The sequence below is a fragment of the Oncorhynchus mykiss genome, chromosome 8 (assembly GCF_013265735.2).
Source record: "Oncorhynchus mykiss isolate Arlee chromosome 8, USDA_OmykA_1.1, whole genome shotgun sequence".
Taxonomy (NCBI): Eukaryota; Metazoa; Chordata; class Actinopteri; order Salmoniformes; family Salmonidae; genus Oncorhynchus; species Oncorhynchus mykiss.
In genome coordinates this window covers 88,091,830-88,110,800 of record NC_048572.1, presented here as the reverse complement: position 1 = coordinate 88,110,800, position 18,971 = coordinate 88,091,830, and the positions used below count along the sequence as shown (strand labels likewise).

General features: G+C 49.3%; 1 protein-coding gene across 6 annotated transcripts in view; it reads left to right on the top strand.

The window, feature by feature from the left end:
- The window catches only part of LOC110518901 (microtubule cross-linking factor 1), a 254,295-nt gene that overhangs the window by 220,695 nt on the left and 14,629 nt on the right, over window positions 1-18,971 (top strand). For 3 of the 6 annotated variants that reach the window (XM_036986668.1, XM_036986663.1, XM_036986669.1), the window contains exons 13-16: window positions 487-734; window positions 1,288-1,808; window positions 3,850-4,209; window positions 4,303-4,842. In XM_036986668.1, coding sequence (XP_036842563.1) covers window positions 487-734; window positions 1,288-1,808; window positions 3,850-4,209; window positions 4,303-4,842 — 1,669 coding nt within the window. Of the gene's footprint in view, window positions 1-486; window positions 735-1,287; window positions 1,809-3,849; window positions 4,210-4,302; window positions 4,843-9,642; window positions 9,680-18,971 lie in introns of all 6 variants that reach the window. The other 3 variants (XM_036986667.1, XM_036986666.1, XM_036986665.1) reach the window with 3 other exon arrangements.

Below are 18,971 nucleotides of genomic sequence, written 5' to 3'. Positions count from 1 at the left end.
TGTCCTCTCTATCCTCCTCTGTCCTCTCTGATCCGTCTCTGTCCTCTCTCTCCACCTCTCTCCTCTCTCCTTCTCTGTCCTCTCTCTCCTCCTCTCTCCTCTCTCTCCTCCTCTCTCCTCTCTCTTTCTCTCTCCTCTCTCTCCTTCTCTGTCCTCTCTCTCCACCTCTCTCCTCTCTCTCCTCCTCTGTCCTCTCTGATCCGTCTCTGTCCTCTCTATCCTCCTCTGTCCTCTCTCTCCTCCTCTGTCCTCTCTCTCCTCCTCTGTCCTCTCTGATCATTCTCTGTCCTCTCTCTCCTCCTCTCTCCTCTCTCTTTCTCTCTCCTCTCTCTCCTTCTCTGTCCTCTCTCTCCACCGCTCTCCTCTCTCTCCTTCTCTGTCCTGTCTCTCCTTTCTCTCCTTCACTGTCCTCTCTGATCCTATCCTTGTAACATGTTTTTGGTAATGTAGTAGTTCAATGCTTTATTCTCGTCTCATCCTCCTCAGGGCTAAGTCAGTCTGTTCTATGAGTGACTTCCAGCGTCTGATGGACAGCTCTCCTTTCCTGCCTGACAAGAGTCGTCATGGTGACTGTGGCCGTGATGACGTGACCCCACCCCTTTCACCTGATGACCTGAAGTACATAGAGGAGTTCAACAGTAAGGGGTGGGGCTTTCCTGTCCCTGGCCCCTCCCCTACACCAGGCCACCACACCCCCACACCCATGGAAGCCTGGGCAGAACGGCCCACGTCAGGTACTGATGCTCCAACTGTTTAAGCATTGTTTGTTTTTGGAATTGCAATCATGTTAATGTGAAGACAAAGATGGCAAATGTGTTTTCTCACTTTATATCAAAATTACATTTCAATCATGTTATGGTGAAGCCTGCCAGCACATTTTCACATTGTGTGTGGACAATAAAGCTTTTTAAATCTAAATTCAGAAACATACCCTATGTTTTACTGTCATCTTCCCACCTTGTGGAGATTATTTATTTCCCTTCTAATTATAATCATTTGAATCATTCTAAATTCCAATCATTCTAATCATTTGAGTCATTTGAATCATTCTAAATTCCAATCATTCTAATCATTTGAGTCATTTGAATCATTCTAAATTCCACTCATTCTAACAATTTGAGTCATTTGAATCATTCTAAATTCCAATCATTCTAAATTCCGATCATTCTAATCATTTGAATCATTCTAAATTCCAATCATTCTAAATTCCAATCATTCTAAATTCCGATCACTCTAATCATTTGAATCATTCTAAATTCCAATCATTCTGAATTCTCTCTCTATGAGTTCCAGAACCATTCCAGCCAGCCTTGTGGTTCCTGACAACCAGTGCTACGCTTACTACTAACACCCTGTCCAGCCCTGAACCCCATCCCCTCTGCCAGCACTCCCCTCTCAGGGGTAACGGGGGTAACAGAGGAGGGGGGGCAAGTGTCCATGTCTCCCACAGCCCCACCCGACCCCCAGGAACCCCTGAACAGGACTACATGTACCCCAAAGGGACCAAAGGGCGAGGGGGTGGCGGTGAGGTGGGGGATCCCCCTGGGGTAGGGGGACCAGACGAGGTATTTGGTAATGGTAGGTGGCCCTCCACCTGTCATAAGGAGTTATTAGAGGGTGGGAGTGGACTGGGAGGCGGACTTAGGGTTCCGTCTGGCGTGGGCCCCATCCCCACGGTGGGGTACGCCTCATCTCTGGAGCTGCAGCTGTCACGGAACCTCAGTGATGACATGAAGGAGGTGGCCTTCTCCGTACGGAACTACCGCTCAGGCCCTGGTACCTCGGACCTCCTGGAGCAACACAGACAGGTCTGTTCACGTTGTTGTTGTTGTTGTTGTTTATCTAGCTGTACATTTCACTTAGTTCACCTTTCTATTGTATTCAGTGTCGTCAGAAAGTGAACCTTCACTTATTCCACATGTTGTTGTGTTACAATTCAAAATGTATTAAATAAATAAACATTCTTACCCATCTACACACAATGAGAAAACGTGTTTTTACAAATTCTTTCAGATTTATTGAAAATAAAAGACAGAAATATCTCATTTCCATAAGTATTCGCACCCTTTTGATCTGACACTCCAAATTGAGCTCCGGTGATCCTCCTTCAGATGTCACTACAACTTGATTGGCCAATTCAATTGTTTGGACAGGATTTAGAAATAAAGATTTTCTTGTGTACATTCTAAACTAAAGGTCAAGGTTATCTTGTGTACAGTGCCTTGCAAAAGTATTCATCCCCCTTGGCGTTTTTCCTATTTTGTTGCATTACAACCTGTCATTTAAATAGATTTTTAATTGGATTTCATGTAATGGACATACACAAAATAGTCCAAATTGGTGAAGTGAAATGAAAAAAAATAACTTGTTTAAAAAATAAATAATTATTTAACGGAAAAGTGGTGCGTATTCACCCCTTTGCTATGAAATAAATAAATAAATAAGATCTGGTGCAACCAATTACCTTCAGAAGTTACATAATTTGTTAAATATAGTCCACCTGTGTGCAATCTAAGTGTCACATGATCTGTCATATGATCTCAGTATATATACACCTGTTCTGAAAGGCCCCAGAGTCTGCAACACCACTAAGAAAGAGGCACCACCAAGCAAGCGGCACCATGAAGACCAATGAGCTCTCCAAACAGGTCAGGGACAAAGTTGTGGAGAAGTACAGATCAGGGTTGGGTTATAAAAAAATATCTTGAGACTTTGAACATCCTACGGAGCACCATTAAATCCATTATTTAAAAAATGGAACGAATATGGAACCACAACAAAACTGGGACGCCCACAAAACTCACTGACCAGGCAAGGAGAGCATTAATCAGAGAGGCAACAAAGAGACCAAAGATAACCCTGAAGGAGCTGCAAAGCTCCACAGCGGAGATTGGAGTATCTGTCCATAGGACCACTTTAAGCAGTACACTCCAGAGCTGGCTTTATGGAAGAGAGCTCAGAAAAAAGCCATTGCTTAAAGAAAAAAATAAGCAAACATGTTTGGTGTTCGCCAAAAGGCATGGGAGACTCCCCAAACATATGGAAGAAGTACTCTGGTCAGATAAGACTAAAATTGAGCTTCTTGGCCATCAAGGAAAACGCTATGTCTGGCGCAAACCCAACACCTCATCACCCCGAGAACACCATCCCCACAATGAAGCATGGTGGTGGCAGCCTCCTGCTGTGGGGATGTTTTTTCATCAGCAGGGACTGGGAAACTGGTCAGAATTGAAGGAATACTGGATGGAGCTAAATACAGGGGAATTCTTGAGGGAAAACAGTTTTGAGACTGGGACAGAGGTTCACCTTCCAGCAGGACAATGACCCTAAGCATACTGCTAAAGCAACACTTGAGTGGTTTAAGGGGAGACATTTAAATGTCTTGTAATTGCCTAGTCAAAGCCCAGACCTCAATCCAATTGAGAATCTGTGGTATGACTTAAAGATTGCTGTATATCAGCAGAACCCATCCAACTTGAAGAAATCCCAGTGGCTAGATGTGCCAAGTTTATAGAGACATACCCCAAGAGACTTGCAGCTGTAATTGCTGCAAAAGGTGGCTCTACAAAGTATTGACTATTATTATTCACGCTCAAGTTCTGTTTTTTCGTCTTATTTCTTGCTGGTTTCATATTAAAAAATATTTTGCATCTTCAAAGTGGTAGTCGGCACTAAATAAATTGTTTTTTTTTAAATGTACAAATCTATTTTAATTCCAGGGTGTAAGGCAACAAAATAAGAAAAATGCCAAGGGGGTGAAAACTTTCACAAGCCACTGTGCACGAACCAGTCAATGTATATGTAGTTTATTCTTCTAATTTCTACAACTTTATCTTCTCAACCTAATAGCTCCGAGACACGGCGTGTCAAACCAACGGTTTCACTACTCGGGGAACCCAGACCACCCAGACCATCAGTGTGGGCTTACAAACTGACATCCTCCGCAACCTCACCAGCTCCCCCCACCGCTGCCTCACCCCTATAGGAGGAGGCTCCACCCCCATCTCCTCCCCCTCCAGAAACATCCGCAAGATACAGTACTCTCCTGTAGTCCAGTCCAAGTTCGAGCGGACATGTTGTTCTCCTAAGTACGGTTCTCCTAAGCTCCAGAGGAAGTTGTCGACATCATCGAAGGCTGACCTCCCTGTGGGGGCCTCCTCCAGCTCCACGACCGGCCCCAGGGTTCCGACTCCCACCACCCCCCAGAAGGTAGTTATTGTTTTGAATCCTCAGTCATATTTCTCTACGTATTGTTGTAGTCAGCTGCCTGAGGCCTCTCTAAGTGTTAATGTATAATAACAGGGAGCCTCTGAGTCGGCCTGGGCTCGTTCCACCACCACCAGGGACTCTCCCGTCCACACCACCATTAACGACGGCCTGTCCAGCCTCTTCAACATCATAGACCACACCCCCGTAGCTTACGAACCCCTGCAGTCCAAATTCACCAAGTCCCCAAGCCGCACCCGCCCCGCTCCCCCTGACCCCTCACCTCCCGGGGGGCCAGGGGTACCCAGCCTACCACCCTCAGACCCCAGGTCCCTTGGAGCAGCCCAGGAGTTCCTGAGGAATGTCCGCGGGCGTTCTCCCAGCCCGGTGCAGCTGATAGTAGACACCCAGGGAGGGCCGGGGGGAACAGGAGGGGAGAGGACACCGGAGGTGGTCAGTATACGCCAGGACCTGTCTGCCCCGCCTGGATACACGCTGGCAGAGAACGCAGCCCGTCTGCTGAACAAGAAGCTGTTGGAACAGAGCTTCAGGGAGGAGAAGAGACTGGGGTCTGCCGGCCAGAGCAGAGAGGGGAGGCATGGAGAAGGAGACAGGAACCAGGCGGGGTGTATGGAGGTAAATACTGTCACTCTACTCACTGTTTGTTTACTACCATCTATTTTAGGCCCCTCATTAGTAGGCAAGGTAAACCCATTTTCGCGATTTCTGGAATTGATTACGGGGCTCGTCAACAGAAAGGGAAACGCAACACTGTTCTGTCAATCACTCGTATCAATATCACGTTGAAATCAATAAAACGGAGGATCAAACGTTGGGGGTTTTATCGTTGCTTAAACGTACATTATACAAACGCCACACGGAAACTGGGAATAACATTTACATGATTGATTAGATGTGAACTTGTAGAACGTGGAATGTCATGATGTTGATTTTGGGAGGCTGCCATCATGGAAAAGGGAACAAATCACTTTTTCTGTTAGTTAACTTCAACAAATCACGACCCACCATGGGATACCAGCCAATGGTTGGCTGCTAGTCAGACTGTTAAATCCGTGTATTGGTGTATGGCCAGAGACTTTTATCGAAAGATCGCCCCGAATTCTCTGTGCCATTTAAGAAAGAAAATGATGGCTGCGTTCGAAGTCTTGCGACCCCCAGCGCCTATAACGAAATCAACAGTACAAAAACCAAGTGTGTCATCGACTTTAAACATGTACACTAATGTCACCACGGTGTAATTCCTCCCAATGAGACGCGGTCAAAACGTCAGCTTGTGTGATGCAGTAACACGTACGGGGGCGGGAGGTAGCCTAGTGGTTAGAGTGGAGGGGCGGCAGGTAGCCTAGTGGTTAGAGTGGAGGGGCGGGAGGTAGCCTAGTGGTTAGGTGCAGGAGTGGCAGGGTAGCCTAGTGGTTAGAGTGGAGTGGCGGCAGGTAGCCTAGTGGTTAGAGTGGTGGGGGGGCAGGTAGCCTAGTGGTTAGAGTGGAGGGGCGGGGCGGGAGGGTAGCCTAGTGGTTAGAGTGGAGGGGCGGCAGGTAGCCTAGTGGTTAGAGTGGAGGGGCGGGGCGGGAGGTAGCCTAGTGGTTAGAGTGGAGGGGAGGCAGGGTAGCCTAGTGGTTAGAGTGTAGGGGCGGGAGGTAGCCTAGTGGTTAGAGTGGAGGGGTGGGAGGTAGCCTAGTGGTTAGAGTGGAGGGGCGGCAGGTAGCCTAGTGTTTAGAGTGGAGGGGTGGCAGGTATTCTAGTGGTTAGAGTGTAGGGGCGGCAGGGTAGCCTAGTGGTTAGAGGGGAGGGGCGGCAGGTAGCCTAGTGGTTAGAGTGTAGGGGTGGCAGGGTAGCCTAGTGGTTAGAGTTGAGGGGCGGCAGGGTAGCCTAGTGGTTAGAGTGTAGAGGTGGCAGGGTAGCCTAGTGGTTAGAGTGTAGAGGTGGCAGGTAGACTAATGGTTAGAGTGTAGGGGCGGCAGGTAGCCTAGTGGTTAGATTGGAGGGGCGGCAGGTAGCCTAGTGGTTAGAGTCGAGGGGCGGGGTAGCCTAGTGGTTAGAGTGGAGGGGTGGCAGGTATTCTAGTGGTTAGAGTGTAGGGGCGGCAGGGTAGCCTAGTGGTTAGAGGGGAGGGGCGGCAGGTAGACTAATGGTTAGAGTGTAGGGGCGGCAGGTATACTAGTGGTTAGAGTGGAGGGGCGGCAGGTAGCCTAGTGGTTAGAGTGGAGGGGCTGGGTAGCCTAGTGGTTAGAGTGGAGGGGCGGCAGGGTAGCCTAGTGGTTAAGAGGGGAGGGGCGGCAGGGTAGTCTAGTGGTTAGAGTGGAGGGGCGGCAGGTAGAATAATGGTTAGAGTGTAGGGGCGGCAGGTAGCCTAGTGGTTAGAGTGTAGGGGTGGCAGGGTAGCCTAGTGGTTAGAGTGTAGGGGTGGCAGGTAGCCTAGTGGTTAGAGGGGAGGGGCGGGGCGGGAGGTAGACTAGTGGTTAGAGCGTAGGGGCGGCAGGTAGCCTAGTGGTTAGAGTGTAGGGGTGGCAGGGTAGCCTAGTGGTTAGAGGGGAGGGGTGGCAGGGTAGCCTAGTGGTTAGAGTGTAGGGTCGGTAGGTAGCCTAGTGGTTAGAGTGGAGGGGCGGGGCGGGAGGTAGCCTAGTGGTTAGAGTGTATGGGGGGCAGGTAGACTAGTGGTTAGAGTGTAGGCGCGGCAGGTAGCCTAGTGGTTAGAGTGGAGGGGCGGCAGGTAGCCTAGTGGTTAGAGTGGAGGGGTGGCAGGTATTCTAGTGGTTAGAGTGTAGGGGCGGCAGGGTAGCCTAGTGGTTAGAGGGGAGGGGCGGCAGGTAGCCTAGTGGTTAGAGTGTAGGGGTGGCAGGGTAGCCTAGTGGTTAGAGTGGAGGGGCGGCAGGGTAGCCTAGTGGTTAGAGTGTAGAGGTGGCAGGGTAGCCTAGTGGTTAGAGTGTAGAGGTGGCAGGGTAGCCTAGTGGTTAGAGTGTAGGGGCGGCAGGGTAGCCTAGTGATTAGAGTGTAGGGGCGGCAGGGTAGCCTAGTGGTTAGAGTGGAGGGGCGGCAGGATAGCCTAGTGGTTAGAGTGGAGGTGCGGGGTAGCCTAGTGGTTAGAGTGGAGGGGCGGCAGGGTAGACTAATGGTTAGAATGTAGGGGCGGCAGGTAGCCTAGTGGTTAGAGTGGAGGGGCGGCAGGTAGACTAATGGTTAGAGTGTAGAGGTGACAGGGTAGCCTAGTGGTTAGAGTGTAGAGGTGGCAGGGTAGCCTAGTGGTTAGAGTGTAGGCGCGGCAGGTAGCCTAGTGATTAGAGTGTAGGGGCGGCAGGGTAGCCTAGTGGTTAGAGTGGAGGGGCGGCAGGATAGCCTAGTGGTTAGAGTGGAGGTGCGGGGTAGCCTAGTGGTTAGAGTGTAGGGGTGGCAGGTAGACTAATGGTTAGAGTGTAGGGGTGGCAGGTAGCCTAGTGGTTAGAGTGGAGGGGCGGCAGGTAGCCTAGTGGTTAGAGTGTAGGGGTGGCAGGTAGACTAGTGGTTAGAGTGTAGAGGCGGCAGGTAGCCTAGTGGTTAGAGTGTAGAGGCGGCAGGTAGCCTAGTGGTTAGAGTGGAGGGGCGGCAGGTAGCCTAGTGGTTAGAGGGGAGGGGCGGCAGGTAACCTAGTGGTTAGAGTGTAGGGGCGGCAGGTAGCCTAGTGGTTAGAGTGTAGGGGCGGCAGGTAGCCTAGTGGTTAGAGTGTAGGGACGGCAGGTAGCCTAGTGGTTAGAGTGTAGGCGCGGCAGGGTAGCCTAGTGATTAGAGTGTAGGGGCGGCAGGGTAGCCTAGTGGTTAGAGTGGAGGGGCGGCAGGATAGCCTAGTGGTTAGAGTGGAGGTGCGGGGCAGCCTAGTGGTTAGAGTGGAGGGGCGGCAGGGTAGACTAATGGTTAGAGTGGAGGGGCGGCAGGTAGACTAGTGGTTAGAGTGGAGGGGCGGCAGGTAGACTAATGGTTAGAGTGGAGGGGCGGGGTAGCCTAGTGGTTAGAGTGGAGGGGCGGCAGGGTATACTAATGGTTAGAGTGTAGGGGCGGCAGGTAGCCTAGTGGTTAGAGTGGAGGGGCGGCAGGTAGCCTAGTGGTTAGAGTGGAGGGGTGGGGTAGCCTAGTGGTTAGAGTGGCGGGGCGGCAGGGTAGCCTAGTGGTTAGAGTGGAGGGGCGGCAGGTAGACTAATGGTTAGAGTGTAGGGGCGGCAGGTAGCCTAGTGATTAGAGTGTAGGGGTGGCAGGTAGACTAATGGTTAGAGTGTAGGGTCGGCAGGTAGCCTAGTGGTTAGAGTGTAGGGGCGGCAGGTAGCCTAGTGGTTAGAGTTTAGGGGTGGCAGGTAGACTAGTGGTTAGAGTGTAGAGGCGGCAGGTAGCCTAGTGGTTAGAGTGTAGAGGCGGCAGGTAGCCTAGTGGTTAGAGTGGAGGGGCGGCAGGTAGCCTAGTGGTTAGAGGGGAGGGGCGGCAGGTAACCTAGTGGTTAGAGTGTAGGGGCGGCAGGTAGCCTAGTGGTTAGAGTGTAGGGGCGGCAGGTAGCCTAGTGGTTAGAGTGTAGGGACGGCAGGTAGCCTAGTGGTTAGAGTGTAGGGGTGGCAGGTAGCCTAGTGGTTAGAGTGGAGGGGTGGCAGGTAGACTAATGGTTAGAGTGGAGGGGCGGCAGGTAGCCTAGTGATTAGAGTGTAGGGGTGGCAGGTAGACTAATGGTTAGAGTGTAGGGGCGGCAGGTAGCCTAGTGGTTAGAGTGTAGGGGTGGCAGGTAGACTAGTGTTTAGATGAGAGGGGTGGCAGGCTAATGTATAGACTCAGTAAGACGGGGCGACAGGTAGCCTAGTGGTTTGAGCGTTGGACTAGTAACCGAAAGGTTGCAAGTTCAAATCCCCGACCTGACAAGGTACAAATCTGTCGTTCTGCACCTGAACAAGGCAGTTAACCCACTGTTCCTAGGCCGTCATTGAAAATAAGAATTTGTTCTTTAACTGACTTGCCTAGTTAAATAAAGGTAAAATAAAATACTGTCCACATCATGGAAAGTACCCTAATATATATGAATCAGATATTATAAATAATAATAATTCCATTTAATAGACACTTTTATCCAAAGCGACTAGTGGTGGTCCCGGGAATCCAACCCACTACCGTGACGTTACAAGCCCCATGCTCTACCAACTGAGCTACAAATGACCAAAAGAGATTTCAGTATCTTATAAATGATTTAAATATGTTAATTGAGGATTGATAGTAAATGAAGCAAATTCACACATAACCATATTTCTCACTAGGTTAGACATTTGGGAGATGTGTTTTCTTTCCCGGGGGGGGCAAGAGATTCCATAACGACCCATTCATTCCACTTCTCTACGATTTGGCTACTAGGAAAAACAAAATTAACATTCTCATTTACATTTTGATAACTCCGTGCTGGTGTTTTCTTCTCAGATCAAAGAGCATTGACTGACACTATGGTAATGTAATGGTAATATTTTATTACTTTTTAATTACTTTAATTACTTTTTTTTCTTCACATTCCACACAGTGTTCTACTGCATTTTCCCCAAATGCAGTATTACTACAGTACTACTACAGTATTACTACAGTACTACTACTATTGCGCTTCATTTTTTTCTACACTAAGAGGGTGTTTCTGGCTCCTTCTTGCTCCTCCCATCTCTGCTTCAGCCTCCACTTACCACTCATTCAGTATCCCTCTGCTTCAGCCTCCACTCACCACTCATTCAGTATCCCTCTGCTTCAGCCTCCACTCACCACTCATTCAGTATCCCTCTGCTTCGGCCTCCACTCACCACTCATTCAGTATCCCTCTGCTTCAGCCTCCACTCACCACTCATTCAGTATCCCTCTGCTTCAGCCTCCACTCACCACTCATTCAGTATCCCTCTACTTCGGCCTCCACTTACCACTCATTCAGTATCCCTCTGCTTCAGCCTCCACTTACCACTCATTCAGTATCCCTCTGCTTCAGCCTCCACTCACCACTCATTCAGTATCCCTCTGCTTCGGCCTCCACTCACCACTCATTCAGTATCCCTCTGCTTCAGCCTCCACTCACCACTCATTCAGTATCCCTCTGCTTCGGCCTCCACTCACCACTCATTCAGTATCCCTCTGCTTCAGCCTCCACTCACCACTCATTCAGTATCCCTCTGCTTCAGCCTCCACTCACCACTCATTCAGTATCCCTCTACTTCGGCCTCCACTTACCACTCATTCAGTATCCCTCTGCTTCAGCCTCCGCTTACAACTCATTCAGTATCCCTCTGCTTCAGCCTCCACTCACCACTCATTCAGTATCCCTCTGCTTCAGTCTCTTCAGCCTCCACTCACCACTCATTCAGTATCCCTCTGCTTCAGTCTCTTCAGCCTCCACTTACCACTCATTCAGTATCCCTCTGCTTCAGACTCTTCAGCCTCCACTTACCACTCATTCAGTATCCCTCTGCTTCAGACTCTTCAGCCTCCACTCACCACTCATTCAGTATCCCTCTGCTTCAGCCTCCACTCACCACTCATTCAGTATCCCTCTGTTAGTCAGCAGTCTGAGGGAGAAGGTCTATCCCGATCACTGGGGGTTTTGCGGTCTGGCTCACATGGCGAGCAATATGTTGAAAAAACATTTTTAAAATATTTGGTTGAAATTCTTTATGTAATGATAGTATTTGTAGGCCACTATGGGCTGGGAGACCGTTAAACAGTAGGTTGTAAAGGGAATATAGCGTTATGATAATGCTATACATTAAAACAGGATGAAAACATCACAGCACTAAATTGTAAATCAGTTCTGTAGAGGTGTTGTTAGAGAGGGGTAAAGATAACGATTTTTGTTGGGGTGCCAGTTAGGTATTAACCCTGCCGATAGGAGAAGAGTTGGAGAGCGAGACTACCACTACCAGACACACACATCAGCAGAACAGACTGTTGGCCAGATAACCAGTAGGCACTAGAGTGTAGCCTGTTGGCCAGATAGCCAGTAGACTAGAGTGTAGTCTTTTGGCCAGATAGCCAGTAGACTAGAGTGTTGCCTGTTGGCCAGATAGCCAGTAGAGACTAGAGTGTAGCCTGTTGGCCAGATAGCCAGTGGAGACTAGAGTGTAGAAGGTTGGCCGTGTAGCCTGATGGCCAGATAGCCAGTGGAGACTAGAGTGTAGAAGGTTGGCCGTGTAGCCTAATGGCCAGATAGCCAGTGGAGACTAGAGTGTAGAAGGTTGGCCGTGGAGCCTGATGGCCAGATAGCCAGTTGGGACTAGAGTGTAGCCTGTTGGTCGTGTAGCCTGATGGCTAGATAGCCAGTGGAGACTAGAGTGTAGCCTGTTGGTCGTGTAGCCTGATGGCTAGATAGCCAGTGGAGACTAGAGTGTAGCCTGTTGGTCGTGTAGCCTGATAGCCAGATAGGCCAACAGGCTACATGTGAACACCAGTCACAGCACAGGGGTAACCCAACCAATAATACCTCCTACTAGAATAATGATGAGCAACTCTGAGGAAACGTCATAGAAACAACTGACCAGAAAGATCCCAGTCATCAACCTTAGAGGACCTGCAATTGTCTGCATTCCCTCCCAATTGAGGGGTGCGTGTGGTTTGAAGATGGGTGTGTAAACAAAAACAACCTGTAACGTCTGCTTCCAACTCACAATCTCAAACACATAGATCCCCTGAACGCAGCTCACTCTCCGGATCGCAATCACCTGTTCGTCATTATCACACACTATTTAGTTCAGTTCTTTGCATCCCATCACTGTGATTTATTGTTTGTTTTGATACACACTTCTATTCGGAGCTCTGTTTTTTTCCGTAATTTAATCCTCCTGTGTATGATAGTTTTGGCCTTTCTCACTAACAACAGCTTTTGCCTATTCCTGGCATGTACTTTAGCCTATTGGATTTCCTGATATCGACCTATTGCCTGATCTCCCGGGCAACAATACTAGCCTTTTCCCTGCCTGTACTGTTGCCTTTTTGGACCCCCTGTGTATGACCTTCTGCCTGCCCCTGGACCCAGCTACCTGCCACCTCCTGTGGTCCTTTACAATAAACACTTGCTGCACTTGAAACCAGCTTTCTGTCTCCCATGTCAGCCTAGGAACAGTGGGGTTAACTGCCTTGTTCAGGGGCAGAATGACAGATTTTTACCTTGTCAGCTCAGGGATTCAATCTTGCAACCTTTTGGTTACTAGTCCAACGCTCTAACCACTAGGCTACCTGCTGCCCATAAACAGAATACCAGATAGCCAGAACAGAATACCAGATAGCCAGAACAGAATGCCAGATAGCCAGAACAGAATGCCAGATAGCCAGAACAGAGTACCAGATAGCCAGAACAGAATACCAGATAGCCAGAACAGAATACCAGATAGCCAGAACAGAATACCAGATAGCCAGAACAGAGTACCAGAACAGAGTACCAGATAGCCAGAACAGAGTACCAGATAGCCAGAACAGAGTACCAGATAGCCAGAACAGAGTACCAGATAGCCAGAACAGAGTACCAGATAGCCAGAACAGAGTACCAGATAGCCAGAACAGAGTACCAGATAGCCAGAACAGAATACCAGATAGCCAGAACAGAATACCTCACCAAAAACAACAGATGGATTCAGCGGAGCTGCAGCTACGTCTACCCCAACAGGAGGAACGAATCGATGAACTCTGCGACCTCCTTCGACCAGTCCATTCCTGCTTCACCGATATCAGGTGCCACAGCCTCTTCTTGTTCATTTTCCCCCCATATCCTTGCCTAATAAATATGACGGCTCCCCGGGGAAATGTCAAGGATTTCTCATGCAGTGTGACCTGTCCATAGACCACCCCCCCGCTGACTACACCTCTGACAAAGACAGGGTGGACTTCATCATCTCCCTCGTCACCTCCCTACTCACAGGCAAAGCTCTGGATTGGGTCACAACCCTGTGGGCCGCTCAAATATCTGATCTGTCCTCTGAATCGCGTTTCTACCTCTTCAAGGAGGTGTTCGACCATTCAGCTTCAGGTCATCACACCGGGGGACCTGTTATGTGAGCTGCGAAAGGGCCGTCGCTCCACCACTGAGTATGCCCTTACCATGGCTGCCGGCAGTGGATAGAGTCAAACAGCTCTCCTTACAGTCTACCGGAGGGGTCTAAATCGGGAGTTACAGGCCTGCAGAGGAGATTTAACTGACCTAAACCAATACATCTAGATGTCCGAGTCCATTGGCAACCTACTGGTGAATATTACCAAAAGGCAGTTTGGTATCCTGGCTCTTCTTTCTGCTAATGGGGCGACTCAGGTCAAACTAATCGCTGTTAATCCACACCTTTAGGATTAATACGCTGGACGGACAACCTCTTGGAACTGGTCTTGTGACTCGCATGACCGAAAGTATCACCTTTCAGATTGGCCTACTTCACTCTGAGGTCATTCAGTTAATGGTGTTGTCTTCACCTAAAGAACCCCTAATCCTCGGTCACCCCTGGCTAAACCTTCATGACCCTGCCATCTCCTGGCGGTAAGGGGAACTGCTGTCATGGTCTCCCGCCTGTTTTAAGAACTGCTTCAGTCTACTCTGTCGAGCCACCTCTATAGAAGGATCGGAGTCTGCCAGTCCAACCCACATCCCACCTGTTTATGCCCAGTTCCAGGGTGTGTCTACAGCAAGGAAAAGGGGGCAGAATGGACACCGCATCGCCCGGAGGACGGCGCGATCGACCTCCTTCCTGGGGCATCGCCCCTTAAGGGTCGGATCTACCCCTTTTTCATCTCAGAGAATGAGGCTATAGACACCTATATAGAAGAGGCACTCGACATGGGATTCATCTGTCCATCCATGTCTGCGGCTGCATCCAGTTTATCGTTTATGAAAAAAGGGATGATATAGTCTCCGTCCCTGCATTGATTACCGACCCCTCAATGACCTTACCATCAAGAATCGCTTCCCTCTTCCTCTGATTCCGGCCGCACTAGAACAAGTTGAACAGGCTACCATCTACTCCAAACTGGACCTACGTGGTACTTACAATCTGGTCTATATCTGAAGTGGGGATGAGTGGAAGACAGTGTACAAAACCGCTAGGGGCCACTACGAATACCTGGTCATTCCCTACGGTCTCACCAATGCTCCCGCAGTCTTCCATTCCTTCATGAATGAAGTTTTCCAGGACATGACCAACCAGATCCACATCGTGTACATTGATGATATCTTGATCTACTCTCACTCCCTTGCAGAGCACGTACAGCATGTGCAACAGGTCCTCAAAAGACTACAGCACCACCATCTTTATGTCAAGGCTGAGAAGAGCTCCTTTCACGTTACTACGGTAACCTTCCTAGGTTTTGTGTTGACACCAGGCGGGGTCAACATGGACAAAGACAAAGTCATGGCCGTGCTTAACTGGCCCAAACCTACCACCGTAAAGGAACTACAACATATCCTAGGATTTTCCGACTACTACCGCCGGTTCATTCGAAACTGCAGCAGCACAACCAGCTCCTCTCTCAGCTCTCACCAGTCAAAAACCTCTACCCTCCAATGGACCGACACCGACCTTACTGCATTTGAGACCTTGAACTGCCTCTTCACCTCTGCACCCATCCTTAGGAAGCCAGATAACTACTCTTCCTTTTGTTCTGGAGGTTGATGCATCTCAGGTCGGTGTAGAAACGGTTCTCTCTCAGTGGGTAGGGACACCTCCAAAATTACACCCATGTGGCTTCTTTTCCAAGAAACTGTCACCCGCTGAGAGGAACTATGATGTCGGGAACCGAGAGCTGCTCGCCATTAAGCTGACTATCGAAGAGTGGCGCCACTGGTTAGAGGGCCCATTCCTGGTCCTTACCGACCACCGCAATTTGGAGTACTTAAGAAGTGCTATGCGGCTCAACCCCAGACAGGCTCGCTGGGCACTCTACTTCACCCGATTCAACTTCACCTATCTGCCTGGCAAGAAAAATGTGAAGGCTGATTCCTTATCCCGTCTATTTGGCTCCCCTTCCTCTAACCCAGCTCGAGCCCATCCTGCCTCTGTCTTGTGTCGTGGGACCCATGCAAATCTAAAAAAAGAAATCCAATCTGTCGTCGAAGAGGCCCTACGCCACGACCCAGCACCTCCCGACACCCCTGCAGAAAAGACCTACGTTCCCGCGTCCATCAGACCCCAACTAATGCAGTGGTGCCATAGCTCCCTGAGTTCTGGCCATCCCGGGATCACCGCTACTGACACGCAAGTTCTGGTGGTCATCCCTAACAGCAGGCGTCTAAGATTACGTTCTTTCCTGTCCCGTCTGTGCATGGGCAAAGAGCCCACGCCAACTACTTACCGGTAAACTCAAACCTTTACCTACACCACACAGACCATGGTCCCACATCGCTATGGATTTCCTCACTGATCTGCCAGACTCTTTGGGATTCACTTCTATTTTAGTTGCAGTGGACCGGTTCTCCAAGATGTGCTGACTCATCCCCCTTCCGCAGCTACCTAATGCCATGGAAATGGCAGAGTGCATGTTCCAACAGGTGTTTCGTCTGTATGGGATCCCGGAAGACATCGTTTCGGGTCGGGGACCCCAGTTCGCCTCCAGGGTGTGGCGAGGCTTCTGCGACCGACTGGGGGTCTCCATCAGCCTGTCCTCCGGATACCATCCCCAAACCAGCGAGCATATGGAACGCCTGAATCAGGAAATAGGGAAGTATCTTCGCCAACACTGTACCAACCAACCACACGAGTGGAGTTGCTATACAGCCTGGTTGGAATACACACAGAACTCCCTGGTGCATTCCTCACTCCATCTCACTCCACCTCCCCCCGTGTTCCCATGGGAGACAGAGCCCAGAACTGTGCCTGCCATGGATGAGTGGTTTCGACGGAGTGAGCAGGTTTGGGAGACCACACATCGGCACCTACATCAAGCTTCCCTCTCTCAGAAAACGGTTTGCTGATCGGCGTCACTGACCTACTCCACTCTTCCACCCTGGGTAATGTGTGTGGCTCTCTACCTGGGACATCTGGCTTTGTGACCCCTGCAAAAAAGTTCAGTCCCCGGTTCATTGGTCCTTTCAAAATAACATACCGCATCAATCCTGTCACCTACCGTCTCCAGTTGCCCCGCCATTACCGGATCTCCTCATCCTTCCACAGCCCTCTCCATCCTCCAGTGACTCCAAGTGCCTGGGTGGTCGCATCCACTACCTGGTGGATTGGGAGGGGTACGGACCCGAAGAACGGTCCTGGGTCCCCGCCCGGGACATCCTCGACCCAGCCATGATCCTGGCTTTCCACCGTAACCTTCCTGACCACCCAGCTCCACGTCCCCGTGGGTCGCCCCCCTGCTTAGCTTCCTAGGCCATCAAGAGCTGCCCGTGGAGGGTGGTGGGGTACTGTAACGTCTGCTTCCAACTCACAATCTCAAACAATGTAGATCCCCTGAACGCAGCTCAATCTCCAGATCCCAATCACCTGAATTCTGATCACCTGTTTACACACCTGCCTTTCATTATCACACACTATTTAGTTCAGTTCTTTGCATCCCATCACTGTGAGGTATTGTTTGTTTTGTGGAACACTTCTAGTCGGAGCTCTGTTTTTCCCCTAATTTGATCCTCCTGTGTATAATAGTTTTGGCCTGCCTCACTAAAGACACCTTTTGCCTATTCCCCGCCTGTACTTTAGCCTATCGGATTTCCTGTTGTCAACCTATTGCCTGTTCTCCTGGACTACGTTACTAGCCTTTTCCCTGCCTGTACTGTTGTCCTTTTGGACCCCTGTGTATGACCTTCTGCCTGCCCCTGGACCCAGCTACCTGCCTTCTCCTGTGTACGACCTTCTGCCTGCCCCTGGACCCAGCTACCTGCCTCCTCCTGTGGCCCTTTACCTATAAACACCTGCTGTGCCCTGCGCTTCAAACCAGCTCTCTGTCTCCCATCGTGTTCATTACACAACTAAGGCCTTAAAATGTCCAAAAGTCTTCTTGACCAAATATCAATGGTCCCACACAAAATAAACAAAATAAACAAAATAAACAATTAAAACAAAATAAACAAAATAAACAAAATAAACAAATAAACAAAATAAACACAGTTCAAATAATAATAAACAAACTCAGTCAATCCAATCCGTCAACAGATGTCCAGCGGAGAAAACAGACCCGGGGAACAGCGGATACCATGTGTAGTCCAACAATAGGAATTAGTAGATGTGACTTGTATCCTGTAGACTGACCTTTAACTCACAAAGCTTTGGCTGTTTTCACTTTCTTAATCACGTCTAGACTGGGTAGTATAGGGCTAGGGTAGTATAGGACTAGGGTAGTATAGGACTAGGGTAGTGGGGCTGTTAGACTGGGTAGTATAGGACTAGGGTAGTATAGGACTAGGGTAGTATAGGACTAGGGTAGTATAGACCTAGGGTAGTATAGGACTAGGGTAGTATAGGACTAGTGTAGTGGGGTTGTTAGACTGGGTAGTATAGGATTAGGGTAGTATAGGACTAGGGTAGTAGGGTTGTTAGACTGGGTAGTATAAGACTAGAGTAGTATAAGCCTAGGGTAGTATATGACTAGGGTAGTATAGGACTAGGGTAGTATAGAACTAGGGTAGTATAGGACTAGGGTAGTATATGATTAGGGTAGTGGGGTTGTTAGACTGGGTAGTATAAGACTAGGGTAGTATACGCCTAGGGTAGTATAGGACTAGGGTAGTATAGAAATAGTGTAGTATGGGACTAGGGTAGTATAGACCTAGGGTAGTATAGGACTAGGGTAGTATAGGACTAGTGTAGTGGGGTTGTTAGACTGGGTAGTATAGGACAAGGGTAGTTTAGGACTAGGGTAGTATAGGACTAGGGTAGTGGGGTTGTTAGACTGGGTAGTATAGGACTAGGGTAGTATACGCCTAGGGTAGTATAGGACTAGGGTAGTATAGAAATAGGGTAGTATGGGACTAGGGTAGTATAGGACTAGGGTAGTATAGGACTAGGGTAGTATAGGACTAGGGTAGTATAGACCTAGGGTAGGATAGGACTAGGGTAGTATAGGACTAGTGTAGTGGGGCTGTTAGACTGGGTAGTATAAGACTAGGGTAGTATAGGACTAGGGTAGTATAGGACTGGGGTAGTAGAGGACTAGGGTAGTAGAGGACTAGGGTAGTGGGGTTGTTGAACTGGGTAGTATAGGATTAGGGTAGTATAGGACTAGGGTAGTAGGGTTGTTAGACTGGGTAGTATAAGACTAGGGTAGTATAGGCCTAGGGTAGTATAGAACTAGGGTAGTATGGGACTAGGGTAGTATATGATTAGGGTAGTGGGGGGTTGTTAGACTGGGTAGTATAAGACTAGGGTAGTATAGGCCTAGGGTAGTATAGGACTAGGGTAGTATAGACCTAGGGTAGTATAGGACTAGGGTAGTATAGGACTAGTGTAGTGGGGTTGTTAGACTGGGTAGTATAAGACTAGGGTAGTATAGGACTAGGGTAGTGGGGTTGTTAAACTGGGTAGTATAGGACTAGGGTAGTATAGGACTAGGGTAGTATAGGACTAGGGTAGTGGGGTTGTTAAACTGGGTAGTATAGGATTAGGGTAGTATAGGACTAGGGTAGTATAGGACTATGGTAGTGGGGTTGTTAGACTGGGTAGTGTAGGACTAGGGTAGTATAGGACTAGGGTAGTATAGGACTAGGGTAGTATAGGACTAGGATAGTGGGGCTGTTAGACTGGGTAGTAAAGAACTAGGGTAGTGTGGTTATTAGACTGGGTAGTATAGGGTGGTGTGGTTGTTAGACT